The 16,977-nt window shown below is 41.3% G+C and overlaps 3 protein-coding genes across 14 annotated transcripts in view; 2 read left to right on the plus strand and 1 right to left on the minus strand.

The window, feature by feature from the left end:
* The window catches only part of LOC125769015 (uncharacterized), a 257,007-nt gene that overhangs the window by 79,529 nt on the left and 160,501 nt on the right, over positions 1–16,977 (minus strand). The gene's annotated exons all lie outside the window — the stretch shown is intronic.
* On the plus strand, positions 17–3,659 carry LOC125769030 (nephrin-like). 4 transcript variants are annotated; one of them, XM_049437428.1, is made up of 5 exons: positions 17–2,257; positions 2,335–2,552; positions 2,657–2,989; positions 3,059–3,247; positions 3,332–3,659. In XM_049437428.1, the coding sequence occupies exons 1-5, from the start codon at positions 2,097–2,099 to the stop codon at positions 3,514–3,516; spliced, it is 1,086 nt and encodes a 361-aa protein (XP_049293385.1). In that variant the 5' UTR covers positions 17–2,096; the 3' UTR covers positions 3,517–3,659. The 4 variants fall into 4 exon arrangements, with proteins under 4 accessions (XP_049293385.1, XP_049293386.1, XP_049293387.1 ...); XM_049437429.1 differs by having other exon boundaries at positions 2,660–2,989; XM_049437430.1 differs by having other exon boundaries at positions 2,335–2,546.
* Positions 8,053–16,977, plus strand: part of LOC125769023 (fasciclin-3) — a 98,513-nt gene continuing 89,588 nt past the window's right edge. For 2 of the 6 annotated variants that reach the window (XM_049437401.1, XM_049437405.1), the window contains exons 1-2: positions 8,053–8,419; positions 9,659–9,794. In XM_049437401.1, coding sequence (XP_049293358.1) covers positions 9,722–9,794 — 73 coding nt within the window. In that variant the 5' untranslated portion in view covers positions 8,053–8,419; positions 9,659–9,721. Of the gene's footprint in view, positions 8,420–9,292; positions 9,795–16,977 lie in introns of all 6 variants that reach the window. The other 4 variants (XM_049437402.1, XM_049437403.1, XM_049437406.1 and 1 more) reach the window with 4 other exon arrangements.

A 16,977-nucleotide genomic window follows, 5' to 3' on the forward strand; every position in this document is an offset into this window, starting at 1 on the left:
ATCAGGCGTATAACGAAAAGATAGTCTATACCAAGTTCAGAGGTGTCAAACCCATTAACGTTTGTGTAGAATATTCTCAACAGACAAATATTTAAATTCATCCATAACTGACTAATAAATTATCTGGTAATTTAGGTTAAAATTATGGTTAAATTATCAATCATTTGACATGTACGATATGGTTGATTTAGGGTTTGCTAATATTTTTCCTTAAATTAATTTATGAGTAAATGAAACAGTAAATTAAGTGAAAATCTTTCACTGGGCGAATACAAATACACTTTTTTTTATTGCCTCATTGCACATTCCTTATTCGCTTCTCATAAAAATGTGCGGCAAAGAATTTCATTTTAATAGATTGAATTTTAAAACTGTACATTCAAAAAAAGAACGATTTGATCTTTGATGACATGACCTTTAAACAACATGCATAAATAACGATAACAACACTGAAAGATAAATTTTGAACCAAATGTAGTTCCACTACATCGCGGCACTTTATGCAGCAAATGATGTCATAATCATTGGCAATCGATTCTTTGCTATCATACCGCTCCAATCGTTCTCTTTTGACTTCTTTTGTCCACGGAAAAGAATTCTGTTGGTCGATCCATTAAGAAGAGGTCAGAATTAGAAATGAAACCCCTGCGTACCCGTAACGGGGGTAAACATTATACTACCACAAAACGTTAGCATCATTGGTGAGATTGAATTTAATCGGCCTTGCTTGAGAGTGAAAAAAAAACACACGCAAACAAACACCTCTAAAGCGGTCACTTGTGTGTGGTTCAAAACTGCCGCCAAGCGTACCATTTTGCTTTAACAACGGCAGCGACCGAAGGTACCGACCGGTAGCATTTCGCCCATCTAACGATCAGCACCGATCGATGCAATCGACCCGGACCACCGGTACCATAAAACGATAAAAAATACTTCCTTCCGTCCACCGCCACCGGTTGAAGGATGCGTTGGAAAGCAGTTTTAGCACGTTTGCGTATTCCCCTGCGTTGGAATCTTCGCGAATCCTTCCAGCACGCAAGCCCAGCTGTTTGAAATAAAAATCTGAAAACTCCACCACCAGTACCGCATATAGAGCCCCCCCAACCCCCACCTTCCTCTCTTCCCTCCTATTGGCATGGCAATCCCAACAAAACCGTTTCACGGCCCTTCCGGCACGAGAATCGTGGGTCTATAGCACCATAAAAACACAGCCTTTATGGGACTCGTTAGAACTTTAGATTGCCGAAATTTAAATTCCACCCCAATCCATATCAAATGAGGGGAAGTGGGAGGATTTTGGGGTGGAAGGGAGTCGATGGAAATCGGCGACATCGCACAACCGGTTCCAAACAAGCAAACCAAAACAAATAATTAACGAGAAAACGACCCGATCGCTACAAAAGAAGGAAGACCGTACGGAATTACAAGACAGTTTGAGACGGACGGTGGCTAAAACCAAAGGAAATCAGTAAGGTCTGGTGCTTTACTAAAACATTTATTTCTTTTCAATTCCGATGCTGATTCAGATGGCGCTTTGTTTACACACGTATTTTAATGTCGTCGATTGTCAACAAGATTGACATTAGACAACGACTACGAGTAGCCATGCCACCGGTTTCGAATCCGGGAGGTACGGGTAGAGAAAAATTGATCAAATTAATATGCACCAGCGGGACGGAATTTTGCCAACATTCATCAATGTTACCTCTCCTTCGGTGAGGACCGTCCGAATGTAGCGTAATTAACACCATCTAATCTGCCCGCTGCTGCTGGCAAGAGGCACCAGACCGAAGATAGTATGAAGTTCCTTCTGGTAAACGTTTAGTGAAACCGGTCATCGCCACCGGAGAAGATGAAACGATGAAGATCTGATCCGGAACTGTGGCGATCTTAATGACGTGTGGCGTTTTTCGATTTGGGAGCCAGAATTTAAAAGCTCGCGGTGCGACCATTCAGAAGCTCAGTTCAGTTCAGCGGTTCGGTGTTGCAGGAGGTGTTCGTGAACTTTTTTGGCAAAGAGATTTCGAGTTTGACTATCAGTAGGCAAAGCGAATTCTCGTGCTAATTCAGAAACGTAAAAACAACTGTGCATCGAAATGAAGCGTGTTGCAGTGTTTGCTGTGGTTCTAAGTGCATTTTTTAGATGCAACCATGCAATACAGGTGATAACGGAACCATCCGGACAAGTGACCGTGGCAGAAGGACAACAAAATGTGAACTTGTTGTGTCTTGTTGAAGAGCCCATGGATTTTTGCATGTACGTCTAAGCGCTACGAGAGTCCTCGGAGGAGTTGTACTAATTCTACAATTCTATTCTCGAAATAATATTTTCAGAGTAAAAGTTCCTGGAGCTCCAGCGCCGTTTGCTGCCAGTGACAAACTGCCCGCGCCGGTTGAGGGCATTAAATTTTACGGACTTGGCTGGAGCAAGGGATCCTGTGGTATCACGATCGATACAATCAAACCTACTCACGATGGACCGTTTGAATGCACCGTGTCCGTAAAGGGTCAGACGTACAAGGGCCAGATCGACATATCGGTCTCAGGTGAAGGTTGCTACCGATTGCACCAAGCCCATCAATGCGATGGTCGTGACATTTCGACAGACGTTACTATAACTTCTTGGTGTCTACATTTCTTTACTCCCTCCCCAAAGCAGTTGCACCCGAGCCACCGAAGATCGAGCTAGCGAGCAACGTTGACAGTCGTAACGGTGAATTTGAGTTCGGCAAGAAGGTCACCATGAAGTGCGTCTCCCGTAACGGATGGCCGGGCGCTAAGCTGTCATGGTATCTTGACGGTGTGAAGCTGACGGACGATGTTGGTGCGGAGTTCTCCGAAACTGCTAACCGACGCACCACTGTTCAGCAAATCTATCGACGTGCGATTGCTGTTGAAGATAACCGGAAGCAGGTGACATGCCGTGCCGAACATTCTGCCTATCCGGGTGGATTTATGGAAACTAGTTTGCCGATCAAGTTGAAGAAAGGTACTTAACCGCACGGAATGCTTTTTTGCGGGTGTATTTAAACATGGTTTTAACATCTTTATTTTGAAGTGTACACTAATGAAAAACAAGAACCGCAAAAGGAAGCCCTTACAGAGCTGATTAAGCCCAGAGCTCCACAGCTGATCGTTTCCAGTGAAGTTGCGCAACGTAATGGAGCATTCAAGGCAGGAAGCAATCTGGTAGTACAGTGCGTCTCGAAGGATGGCAATCCACCAGCAGGATTCTTGTGGTTCCTCAGTAAGTAACGAGCCTTTCTTTACATTAAACCAGTCGGAATAGGTCGTAAAATGATATTCCATTGTTCATCTTTATCCCACACAGATGATCAACTGATTTACGAAGGTCTTTCAGCACCGTTTATCAGTCGGAACATCCGAGGCAACACGGTACAGCAAACGCTTACCTATCGTCTCAAGCCGGCCGACGATGGTAAGATGCTGATCTGCAAAGCGCGCCATCCGGAGGGAAGTGAAGAGACGCGACTAAAAGTCAGTACCTACAACTAGAACACCCGCCGCAGCTCTCTTACTACGCAGCGTAAATTGACGAAGAATAGGAATTCATTTTGAGCACCACCTTGTTTTATGATTAACGATCTTGTTTACATATGTCTCAATAAAATGTTATTGATTTAAATTTATTTGATAAATTAACATGTGTTTTGTTTTCTTTGATTCAAAAAATATTATATCCTCTTCCTGGTGTAGCTTTGAAAATTATTATAATGTTCAAAACTGATTTTTATAATGCGTACAACATAGGAATTGTTTAAAAGTATTTTTTTTTTGCTGAGCTTTTGTGTGTTTTTGTGTGTTTTTTTATGTATTTATGTCAAGACATACGGGCTGGCTGTCCCTGCGTAAAGAAAAAACTAATTATCTTAATTATGATTATTTCAGAGACATGGTGGTGTATGTGTTAAACAACGCGGGCTGCACACTACAGGACCGGGTGTCAAATCCCATCCTCACCGTCCCCCTGTAGCATGACCTTACAGGTCGTTAAGCCAAGAAGAGAAGAAGATATTTTTGATTATGCTTATAATTATTATGATTATGCTTAAGATTATGATTATGATCATACGTAAATAAAGCAATAATCATCATAAGAATATTTTTTAGTGCAATTAACACATTTAGATTCAAAAATAATAATAAAAGGAAATGCAGTGCTATTACCCATAGTGCAAATAAGCCTGCGCAAACAATTTGGTAAAAAGCCTTTTCGTCGCGTAACGCTTCGTAACGCTGTGAAGCAGGGGCAGACAACTTGTGAAATCTTCGCGTAAGAAATAAACTTTATTCACTAATAAACTCAAAGCAAACTAAAATCGATTTAATGTAGTAGAGATTTTAAATATAAAAATAAAAAATACAAAAATTAATTAAAGTTACAAGGAGTGCTTGTGGAAGGACCCATCGAAACGAACCCTGTATTAATGCTATTCCCTATAGCGGCAGGTCACAAAATTCAAATACCGTTTGTAGGTTAACTTGGCAAATCAAAGCTAGTGTGTAAAGAACATTCTCTCTGCCCTCTTTACCCCAAACACAAACACAATCCATAAAATACCACCACTCGGCGAAACATTATTTTTTGGGTTAGTTTCGTTAGCGTCCAGGGACGTCAACATTTCGAGTCCGCAACGGCATACGTCGTAGAATAGGAATTTAATTGTTTTAGCTCAAATGCGAAAATGAAGCAGTGAAAATAAACGAAATCTGGTACGTTGCTCAAATCCGGGCACGGTACCGTAGTTTTCCGATTCGCCATCGCAAACGGTGGTCACTCACGAAAGATTCAGCTTTGGACCCTTGTTTCAATGTGCCTTTTTTCCCTTTGCATGGTTGCTTTTTTATGTTGTTTTTTTATTTTGTTGATGGTATAATAAGAAGCAAAAAAAACAACCGAAATGGTGACTTCATTTCGTATTGCTTTATGCTTTCCGTTTCGTGCTGCTCCACGACTGGAGTATGAGGAGTTTCTTTTTTGTGCATGTAGTCTGGACTTATTTTGACAGCGAAGTCAAAGAACAAAGCGCTCTTTGCTTTTCCCGTCTGTTTCTTATGCTCTGGCAAAAAGAAACGGCTCCACACCTTTCTAACAACCTCCCAGTTTGACCTCTCTTTGGATCATGTTTTTCTCGTCTCCTTTTTCTTCTTGTAAACGGCCCATCGGACTCCACCGGTCCGGACTAGCCGGTCCGTGCATCTTGAGGTCTGTTATTGCCTGTTCTCTACGTCTGTTCTGAAAGTTCTTCCGCAAACCGATCCGCTTGGTTCCCTCCCGATCTTCGGAAGCAGCTCAAGCATAAAGAAAACATAAAGTTTTTTTGTGGTTGCACAGGGACCGGGACTGAAGCGACCCGAAACCGGCTGAAGCCCCCAAAAAGCCCAAACTTGGTAACGGTCGAAAATGAATTGTTTGGTCACTCTTCGGGACGTTTGTCATGTAACGAATGCACATGGACATACGCGCACACACACACACATACACATAGAGTCTTGGAGGCAAACTCCAGTAAAATCATGAAAAACACGGCCTCATGGAAGAGGTTATCTCGCGACGTATTGGGGTTGTTTCTTAACACGAGGGAGCTTCTTGCTGGAAAACCTGTTTTTGGGCTCCAGTTGTTGCTGCAAGTCTAAACATACGAAAAGGTTAGCCTCATAGTCAACCCCAACGAAATGAGCGAAGTAAAAGTACACAGTGAAGACGAAGGATTGGTCCCAACGCCAGCAAAACCGGTCAGGGTGGCGGGATGGTGTGTATGGTGGAGCTGTGGATCTGATCATAAATCGAGCCTGCTGATCGAAGATCGCAAGATGGCTGTACTAGAGCGAGCCTGCAAGATCGCTGCTAGAAGGCCGATGGCGATGTAATGTTTTTTTTTATGTTTGTGTTTTGTTCTTTTCCCCCCTTTCGATGGATTCTTTTACTGCTGACTTGACTTTTGCTAGTTCGAAACATGAACCTCGTGTAGCGCGAAATGTTGCATTCAAAAGCCAATCTCGTCTCGGCATATTATTCCACGTCTGGTTTCGTGTGCGTTTTCGTATATACGCTTATGTGCCATGGTTGTGATGATTTGCCTTTCTCTTTGTGTCCGTCGTTCGCAGTGGATTTGTGCTGCACCCTGGTGATTCGAGGCTGGCCCCGCAGGCCAATACATCTAGCTAGTGGTAGTGATGCTGCGCAATTTTGTACCAAAGTATATAAAACGGACAAAAATAACAAAAGGATAAACAAAAACTTCAATTGCAACTTATAGCCAAAACATTTATAAAACTAAGTATTTCTTTGAGAATATATACAAGATATTACAAAAATAAGCTTAAAGAATGTTAATGAGAACTACAAATAAAAATGAACTAAAAACATATAAATCTAATTATATGATAAGATAATAATCCTTAATAAAACAACACAATATAATACAATGAAATGATGAAAAATATTAAGAAAGTAAAATTGGAACACGAAAATTGGAAGAAAAAACAAGAACAAAATTATCAACTAGATGAAAAAGTTAAAAATTTACTCAAACCCTAATATAAAAGTAACAAAATAGAAATAAAAGCGTTTACCAAACTGATTAATTGCATTTGAGCACTATGCACTAGCACTCGGAAACATAACGTTTTGGGGTCCATCTCAAACCGTCACGCCAGCAGCCATGCTATACCAGCGACCATATACAACATGGTCGTTGGTGTGTGGCTACCTGTTGGTCAAGTCAGTGCTGAACAATGCGATGGCCGTCCAGCGACGGGGGTGCGAACGCGCGCGCGCGCGAAAGGTAACGATGGAGAACAAAGCCACGATGATAATGACGAAAGCAGGTGCGTTTGCCTTTGTAGTGGTGTGGGCCCGCATCGCGTCCAAAAGCCTGTTTTTTTTACCCACCCCGGTACACAAACACTCACCCGCTGAAGGGAGAGTTTTTCTAGCGTTGCCCTTACTTCCATGTGTTGAATGATGGTTTGCTTTTGGCGCGACGACGTAATCTACCCCGGCAATACTTAAAACATGATCTAATACACCCCATATGCATTAATAAGTGTGTTTTGCTTGCTTTTTTGTTTCATTGTGAACCATTAGCAATGGCAGGACATTAGGCTGGACATTTGGATTTTTTTTTTCTTCTCCATTTTACTTTAACCACCCCGAGGGTAAAAGTATCGATTTTTTGGAACCCGATTAGATCCACAACACTCAACGATACGGGGGCAATTCCGTATGGCCGAGGTAACGATGGTTAGCCCGGCGGCGTTGTTAGGTGAGAAGGCATGCTCGTTGGAAACCAAAAATCATAAACCGTTGGATTCAAACTTGCGGGCAAAAATACCACCCCGCATGAGTCAGCAGGCGGGCGTAAGAAGCCACGAAGAAACCGCACTTTGAAGCAAACAGTATTGGAGCCAATTCTACGAGACACCCCATTCAACCTCCGCCGCGTGCAATGGTGTGCGAGAGACCCAAACGGTACGGGGCTGTCAAACACGCGTTGGGGACGTTAAGCGAAATTTTAATTGGTATTGTTTAATTAAACAGAAAGGGTTTTGAAATATAGTTTGTGATGTTTATTGCTTGTTTCGCTTCATGAAAAATACCTAAACGGTGTAAAGAATATATTTGTTTACAAATATTTATTAAATTCTTTTTAAAAGATGCATTGATATCAGAAAACCATTTTAATATTTATTGTTGTAAAGTATAATAACAATTTAAAGTTTATGTTAATTGTTTTCAAAACTCAAAAATCCCAACAAAAAATCCAAGTTATTTAAAACATTGAAAAGAAATTCCAAAAATTTAAATTCTATATGTAAGAAATGAAAATTAATAAAATTAATAACAAAATAAAAAAGTTGAACAATTGAAAGTTAAACAATATTAAACAATACAACAAATAACGCCATCAATATCCACACGTGGGACACGTGGTTCGACATACCTAAACGACCAATTTGCGTGCCCACCACACAAACACATACACATGCAGCAAATGAGCTGCGCTCGATCGCGCTGCCGGCTCTACTTGACGCTGAAGCACCCGCGTGCATTCATTCGATTGCGCGACGTACTCACGGTCGGTTCGGTTCCCAGAAGGGTGGTTTCTTTTCTTTTTCCGCGTAAGCGAACCGTAAGCGTCCTTCCCGTGCCTCTTCTAGCACACTGCCCGTTTCCTCACCTGTCCCACCTGCGTTACAACGGTGGGTGTACGTGCGTGCGATTTCCACTCGACTGTGCCAGTGTTTGTGTATTTTGTAAGGTGTTTTTTTTCTTCCTCGGTTGTGTTGTGGGAGGCTCCTCGAAGGAAAAGCCTTTCCGGGAAGCGGGTTGCGTGAGAAGAAAGTGACCGGTTTTGTTTTTCTGTGCGTTGTAAGGCCGTACTATTCTGGATAGGTAAGCGAGCGTGTGTGCGTGTGTGAGATTCTTTTCTCCGTTTTTTTGGTTTAAAGCGATCTCCCCTTCATTCGTCATCATCAGCGTCGTTTCGTGGAAATAAACGCGATCGTTCAACAAGTGGAATTTGGTACGAAAGGAAAAGAAGGGTTACCGTCGCTGCCGGTGGATTTTGTATGAGTGTGTGAGCACAGGACGGACACAGAACGAAAAGGAGACCCGTTCTGGATCCTTTCACCTGTTCTTTTTCAGCGAAACGTTTAAAAAAGAAGCCTTGCAAAGAATTTTCACAAACGGATTAGTAGTGGCAGTAAACACACAGTGCGATTATATTACCGACTCTTTAACATTAAACAAAAACGCAGAAAAAAATCCACAGAAAAGGCTCTCGCTGAAGAGTGCTGTTTCGCTTCTGCTTTTTTTTATAAGCCAAAAAATATTGTACAAAAAAAAGGAATCATAATTCCACCTCTAAACGACATCGAGAGTAATCCTGCTTGGGGTTAATTTTTCGCGTCCTGATTTTGTTGGCGTTGCTTGCCTTTTTCTTTCTTTTATCCTTTCGGTGTTTTTAGTGTAAATGTTTGCTTAGGACGAAATCATTTCCATAACACCATTTTGTTGTGGCAGAAAACGAATAAAAACTGTACACAACATAGCTTAACTCTCTCTCCCGCTCTCTCACTCTCGTATCCTTCAGGAGGTGTCGATGGATGGAAAATAGTAGTAATCTGAATAATTTAAACGTTTATTCCCGACTTTTTGGGTGAAATGGCTTTCGGCTTACTTTTTTTCTACCTAACACCTCGTTTGATTTGGCGTGAAGCGAGTGTCGCCGTGCCGTTTTAACTTTACAAAAGGTCGTATTTTTAGGTTAGGCATTTTTGAGAATGCAAAGTCGACATCCAGTATCTTTTTGAGTAAGAAGCCAACAGTTCAAATAAAAAAGTGACAAGGAAAAATATGTACAAAACTAAATGACCACCAGCGGGTAGTGAAAGAAAGTGAGTAACACTGGAGAAAAGTGATTGTGGAGAAGTGCCTTTTCTGTTTTTTTGTTGACAAAATACACAATACAATCAACGATTCTGATCAAAATGAATTCTGGTCCAAAGTGATTACCCTCTAGTTCCTGATTTAAACAAAAGTCGAAATAGTTCAGCCGAGTGTATATTTTTCCTCCAGGAAAGCTCCAAACTAACGTGTGCCTTCTTCCTCCTCAATTTCCTTTCCAAACAGCATCTTCTAGCTTGAAGTGTATGTTCACAGTGTTCGTCGTGTGTTTCAGTGTTTAGATAATTAATGCAATCGAAAATGCAACCCGTCCGTTTCCTGTCCAGTCTGTTGCTGTTGGTGGTGTGCACCGTATTCACAGGTAATTATTGGACATTTGTTTTCTTTACTTGACCGGCCTTCCAGGTTTCTTTCGAATTTTTTTGGTGCTTCATTCACTGAGGCTTTGCAGTAAACAAGTTTTCCTTTTCATTCGGTTTGGAGAAGAAGATCGTTTAACTATTAATGAAATACTTCCGGTCGCGCGGCTAGATAAATTAGTCGTCTATCGAAGACCTCGCGGTAATAGCGAAGAAGAGAAAATTACGTGAAGCGCGAAGTCTTGGACTTCGTCTGTCCGTTTTGTTGGGTGACGTTATCTTGTGAGATGAAAAATTAGATGGAAATCAAATCTCCAACGACACTTTAGCTCTTCTAGCTTTGTGTTGTATCCAAAAGATTTCTCTTTCATGAGGAAAAGATGTAAATGATCGGTAGATAAGCAACCTGTCGAGAGGAGACTTCAGGACGAACATCTGCCTATCGGGAGTTCAATTTCTTATCCAATAGCTGCAATTCAAATTTCTGTTACGTGTGAATCATTTCCTTCTTACTCAACTTGCAAACGCTTGTATTCTAAGAAACCACTTCCAACATCCAATGTACTAAGTCAGTCTCGCATCAGTCATCCACATGATCACGTGTTCGTCTAGATACAATGTCCCGATGCCCATTTAGAAGTTGGGACGGACGCTAATGTGATGCTTTTGATGACTTTGAATGCTGTGCTAATGTGATGTGTGATTGTTCGAACCCGAACGATCATGACACACATAAGCCATCGTTCTTCTCTCTTATACGGTTTAACAGGCGACATCATTGGCGACATTGATGAGAGAAATTTGTTGATGCTTTTTCAAGGGTAGAATAAGTGCGTTAATGTTGTCGACTTTACTTACTTCTTGCCTTTCATGCTTGGAAGTTTTATGGCTTTTTTTGTGGATGCCTTACCTGGAAATGAATAAAAATAGAAGGGAAAGATGTGAGATTTTTGTAGCATTCTGCTTCACGTGGAGAAGATGAGATTAAGGAAGTTAGAAAGTTGGTTGTTAAATCTTGTGGAACTTTTCTTGAGACACTGTAATAAGCAGTGGTAATGTTAATTGTAATGAGAACTATCCGGATTGAATGTTACCATAAGCCAAGTTATTATTATCTTCTGGAGGATGTCTGTTCTGCTGGTAATTGCCGGTAGTTTAACTCCCGTCATTTCGACGTCAGCCGCCCGTAGCATCACGGGCAAACCGCAGTCGATCACGTACCGGCGATAAAACTTAATCCTGTTATGGGTGAGCTTTTTTGTTTTTGATGGCCGCACATAAAACCCTGTCTAATGTCGGGCGTGTCCAAGGTGGAGTTACTAGCTCTGAGTACTCCTCATGTCTAGGAAGAGCACTAAAACCGCTCCCCTTCTGCGGGTGTGGTTTTACCATCTTGACGTCGTGTAGGTGTTTCTGTTCGATAATGTGTGACGAGCTACTGATTGAAATGGCATCGAACAGCAAAGGTGTATGCTTGCTCGTAAGGGAATTTGTTTCCCAACGTCTTCACACGGCAGTATTAACAAGCAACGAGAAGTGATTGTTGCGAGTTAATTTCACGGTCACCAGTTGTTGTGTTTTTTTTCTCTGGTCAGCGTGATTCTGTTTTATTTTTCACTAGTGTTTTTTTTTCTTTCTACAATAAAAACCTTCCACGCCAATGGTACCAGGAGGTCGAAAATTTGATTCTCCTCACATGATGTTGCGCTCACGCTGCTTTTTTCTACCATTTTCTTCTTTCCTGTTTTTCGCGTTTTCACTCCCTTCATCAAACATTTGATGTTTGCATACAAAGCGTTTTGTCCCTGCGTTCGGTTCGGTACCTTATTTTCGGCATTCTCACCTCAAGGGCGTTGGCAGACACGCACACGCGAATGTATCAATACAATTTTAAGTTTGTTTTCGGTATGTTTAGCAGACAAACCGGGGGTCACATTTCGCATTTGAAACGTCATGTTACGATGAATCACACATACACAATTTACCGGTCCGGTAATTCGTTGTCTTTATTGCTTCCTTGATAAGGAAAGCTTATTGTTTGGTGGATTTCTTCTGTATACAAACTGGGCACGTATTTTGGTCGCTGCTTATAAGAATAAACAAATTGCGTGCTTTTCATTGCAAAACAGTGTGCAAAATATTATAAAAATTTTATTTAAAAAAACTCAAGCTTGTTTTGTCCGATTTTCAACGTAATTCAACATTTAATTAAAATGGTTTTTCATGGAATATAAATACAAAAAAAATATATTTTGGAGTTCTTTTCAAACTATTGTTGAAAGTGTCTCACAAAAACCTCCATAACATAAACATTCCACAGTGTGCCTTCGTGCCGAAAATTTAAATGTTTAGTTTTTGGCCTATATTTTGAAGACCTTCGAGATGCGTCAAAATTCACGCTCAGCTCAGCAGTGTGCAGCGTCTCATGGTCATTCGAATCACATGCAAAAACTGCTAACGTCAGCTTTTCGAAATGGTTTTTTTTTCAAAACCCTTCCATGTGTGAATGGCAACCAGATGGTCTTAAAGAAGTCTTTTTGTTCGTCTTCTCTGCATCGGGAAAATACATCAAGGAAAACGGGGAAAACTAATCATTTTATTTTAAATGAAAAGGAATTCCGTCTTCAAAACACGGTGGTGACTGCGATGTTTTTCTTTTGCCTTCCCCATCGAAACCAGCTGCTGAAATCATCGGCGGGAAGGAAGAGGGTTGAATTTTCCGGGCCCCCTATTTTTCGTGATCGACACGCGACCCCTTGATGAGTCAACCGATGCTATACCGTTTTTGTGTGTGAGAGCACGCTCTGTGTGTCTCTGCACTTGTGCATTTTATGTGTCAGGGTCTTTTCCTTGTGCATGGTAAGAATGCGCTTCAAATAGCAGCACGCAGCACAAGAATGAGGCGCGCGCGATATTTATATATTCATCCCATTTGTCTTCTGCTTGTGTGTATGGGCGAGTTGTATGGCTGAAAACGCATACAACGATCATTAAACGGTTTTGTACCGAACACACATACATACGTTCCAGCCTGGCTGTTAAACCAGGAGAAAGAGAGAGACAGACCGAATAGGCGCAGTTTTAAAAATATCCAAGTTAAAGACGTTAAGACGTTGAGTAGAAGAATAGGGGCCATTTATGGGGTAGCAGCCGAGAAAAGGTGAAGGTGGTAGTAAGGAAGGGAGTAGCCCGCGGGTCCGCGTACGCCGTAAAACCGGCTTTTCTGTGTGCGCAAAGGAAGAGAAAGTTTGCAACGCGATGAAGAAACCGCGGCAGACGAAACAGGACAGAAGGCGAGAGAAAAAAAACGGGTTTCAAGCTGTCCGGCTCGTTGAAGTCGTTTGATCCGACTTCGCTGTCGCTTGACCACGCTCTGAGGATCGTTCCGCTTCTTCGTATTTTGCTTTCGTGCTCTGCTGCGTAGCTTCGTTTGCTGCGATCGCAAGCAAGAGAACAAAGCAGTCACGGCAAAGAACGCAAGATTCGATCAAGAGATGAACCTCCCCGGGCGTGTGATGAGCGTATGATGAAGAAAAATAAAAATCGGCTCCGAGAGAATACGCTTTTTTCAGTTTGTGTGTCTTTTTAGTCCATCTCGTACGGGAAGGAGGAGTACCAAGGGAACAGGGAACCGAAATGAAGATTTATAAAAGATAAATAAAATTGGCGCGAGCGAGCCTTTTTTTACGCTTGTTTTTTTTTTAGTTCCTTCTCAAAAACGATCTTTGGCCTTCTTTCTTCTTTTTACTTCTATCACGCGCAACTTGAGAAAAGAACGGCTTCAAGGAGTTTTGTGTAAATTTAAATCTCCACGCGCGGCTTTTTAGTACGGCCTCTTACCCGTGTCGCGTATTGCCCTGACCATGTTTTTGATGAAGACGTGGTCCCCGAAACGGGTGTGTAGGTTGCGCTTTGTTCCATCGGATTCTTATCCCACCTTTCTTGGGCTGTGTGGGGTTTTCAGTTGAGACGAATCTTCTCGGTTCTTTTTTTTTTGAGGTTATGTGTCAGATATCTGTCAGATAGAACGAAAACCGGAACCGAGAGAACCGAGAGCGAACGCAAGCGAAAAGAAACGACAACAATCTAGTTTTTCTGTTTCGGTTTGTTTCTTCTTGTTGGGGTATTCCGTTTTTTTCCTAGTTGCGTCTTCTGTTTGCGATGGTCAAACACCAACTTTAATTTGAAAGGAGATAAACCCGTCAAAAATGAAAGTAAGGAGTGTGTAAAACGGGGAACGAAACTCGAAGAACTTCTAAACGTACCAGAGTTCCCAACGGGTCATTAAAAATAAATTCAAACGTGCTCGAGAGCCTGTATTTTGGAGGGAGTTATCTTAACAAGAAGTTGTCCTACAGGAACTCGCGTCTGTAAGAAAGCAGGGTTTTTTTTCAGGAGGATAGATGAAGTTTTTGATAAGATAAAATTATTGGAGATGAATTCTTGCCCGTTTTTTTAGACCAAATACCAAAACTTTGGTTGAAGATGTCCATAACTCTCCTGGATTGAATTATCCCAACAATAAAGATGGTAAAATCGATGGGCAAAGTGTAACTCCAATTAGTTACCCATTGACTTTATATACACCGTGTCGTTGCTGTGTGACCGTCTGTTAAAGCTCTTTACCTTTATGCGGACGCACACAACACAACGGCGGAGAGTGAAAGTTCGGCTAAAAGTAGGTCGTACCACCATTCCTGTGGATATCAATTCTCTGACCGAACCGGGGGTGAAAAAAGGATAAACTTTCTCTCTTACCCTCGCCGCTTCGGGCCCAGGACATGCTTCTATTTTCAGCAACTAATTAGCCTGCATCGTCTGTAAGCGTGCGCCCGAGCGTCGGGTAAAAATAATATTAATAATGGACAAAACGGGGATAATACGACGCTCCCTCTTTTTGCAAAGCAGGGATGGTGTCCGGGGTAGCATTGAACATTTGAGAGGAAAAGAAGTGAGAAATACTCCACCGGTCATTAACCCCACGGTGGTAATGAGACGCGACGGATTTGGTAATTAGCTTGCATTTTAACGGACGGTTCAAAACCCAACCTCCTGATGGATGGTTTGTGGTCCTGTCTAGGATATGGCGTCCTAGGGGGAACTCTCATAATATAATCCACCAGCGACCCGGCTCTGCTCAACGATATTTCCGTTCGAAGGCAAATGGGCCAAAATTTATGGCAGAAGATGAGATTATGCCTTCTCGCCCATCAACGCCACGACGCCATTCGGTGGAGTTGGTTTGTTTTAAAAAAAGAAGCCAAAAAGGACCTTTACACTGCCCGACCATGTTGTACTAAAGGAAGTTAATTATCGACATTATGTAAATCAAGGAGTCACAACAGAGGGAAGCAAAAACGAAAAAAAAAACATACCAAGAGTGTTTGCGAGTGACAATTCGAATATTTTTTTTAATCAAATTTTATTCACGGCATGAAAATATTTTTTTTCAAAAAGGAAAATATGGAATAAAGCGCTAAAAACCACATGTTGCGAATGGACCCTTTTTTCTCCTCCTCTACATTATAGTACGATAAGCCAATATCATCACTATCTTATCGGTTTGTTATCCTAATTTTTAGTGCAACTACGGGTCGGACCGCCATTCGTGACCTTCCCTAGTTTTAATGTACGAGGGAGAAGCGAGTAGGTTATGTTTTATTAGCGAAGCCACGTTTTACTGATACCGGATGAATTCAGACCTTTGCGTGACTGTAAGCTAAATCAGTATTGTGTATTGGATTAATGAAAGTACCGAGCCTTTGTTTTTGGCAGACATATGCTTTTGTGTGTGGTTGTTTTCATATGAAAAATCTTTATTATTATTTTATGAATATTTCAATAAAAGGGGAAAACAAAGAAATTTTTGTTTGAGAAATTAATATTTTCTGTTTTGAAAAACAAATTATTGAAAAAAAAATTCCCAACATATTTCTTCCTTGAACTAAAGCAAGTTTTCAGATCGATATATGACATTCCGTTCCCTCTTCAACTCACCATAGGCTATCAATCCAACAAAAAAAAAACAACATTCTGTGAACACGCAAATTACTCAACAAATAACATCATGGTCGCCAACCCAACGGCTAGCTCGATTCTTCAACAAATGACGGCCGGCTAACTCCATATTTGCACCCAACTCCATTTATATCACGTGTACGTGATTGATGGTAAATGTATGTAGTAGCAGGCCACCATCCAGAGAAGTGCTAAACTTTTCTTTCGACGGTAAATAATTTTCACTCGTGGGGAGGATGGGGTACAATCAACCCTCCCCCTAGCTGGGGTTTGACTGACAGGCGCCCTGAAGTGAGTTCTTTTTGGACTCCATTTTTTTTTTTGGTTTTATTATAATCGATCCGCACTACCTAGAATGGCAGGAAAATGTTAGTTTTTGAATTTGTTTTCGTTGCACAAAAAACCAAGTAACTGAGAACTGTAAAATGATTTTCTTTTTATGTTCCGTTTCTACTATCGCGGCTACAAACACGCGCTCAAAAATTCGCAAACTATTATTTCGTGGGGAGAACTATTCGCATGTTTTATTTCCACTCCCCCTGCTAGGATTGTTATTTATTCCGTACACGTACGTGTGAATGTGTGCAATCGATATGGGCCACTGAATTTTCCTGTCTGGTGCTCTATTGTTTCCATTGGAAATTGGGCTGAAAAAGGGAGGTTTTTTTTGAACCCCTTTCACAACACAGTCGGGTGCACTTTTCATGTGCAGTACGGATTCTATTGTATTATTTACTTTCAGTCTTTCTATTTTAGCACTAAAAAATCCGGAAAATCTCTTTCCCTTTTTTACGTAGCAAAAAAAAAAACTATTTTCCATGACCAATTTTTTTTATATCCAATTTCATTCTGATTTTCATTTTACTTCATACTGTTGTAAAAAAAAATCAGATGCCTCAGGCCGCATTTCTAGCTTCCGTATTTTATTATTTTTAGAAGCAGTTTTGTTAAATTCTTTTTAGCACATGAGGCCAATTCGTGTGTGCGTGTGTAGCGTGTTCGAATAAAATTCGCACAAAGTTCAAGGGAGAGAACCAGCGACCGAGTGAAGAGGCGAAAGCAAACTGACGCAAAATTCGTTTCCGCTGGAGCGTATCATGGGGGTCTCTCGATGATTTCATGTATTTTTTTTGTTCTTGCATTTGTATCAGTGAGCGGCATTATTGG

This window comes from Anopheles funestus, chromosome 3RL, assembly GCF_943734845.2.
Source record: "Anopheles funestus chromosome 3RL, idAnoFuneDA-416_04, whole genome shotgun sequence".
NCBI classification, from domain to species: domain Eukaryota; kingdom Metazoa; phylum Arthropoda; class Insecta; order Diptera; family Culicidae; genus Anopheles; species Anopheles funestus.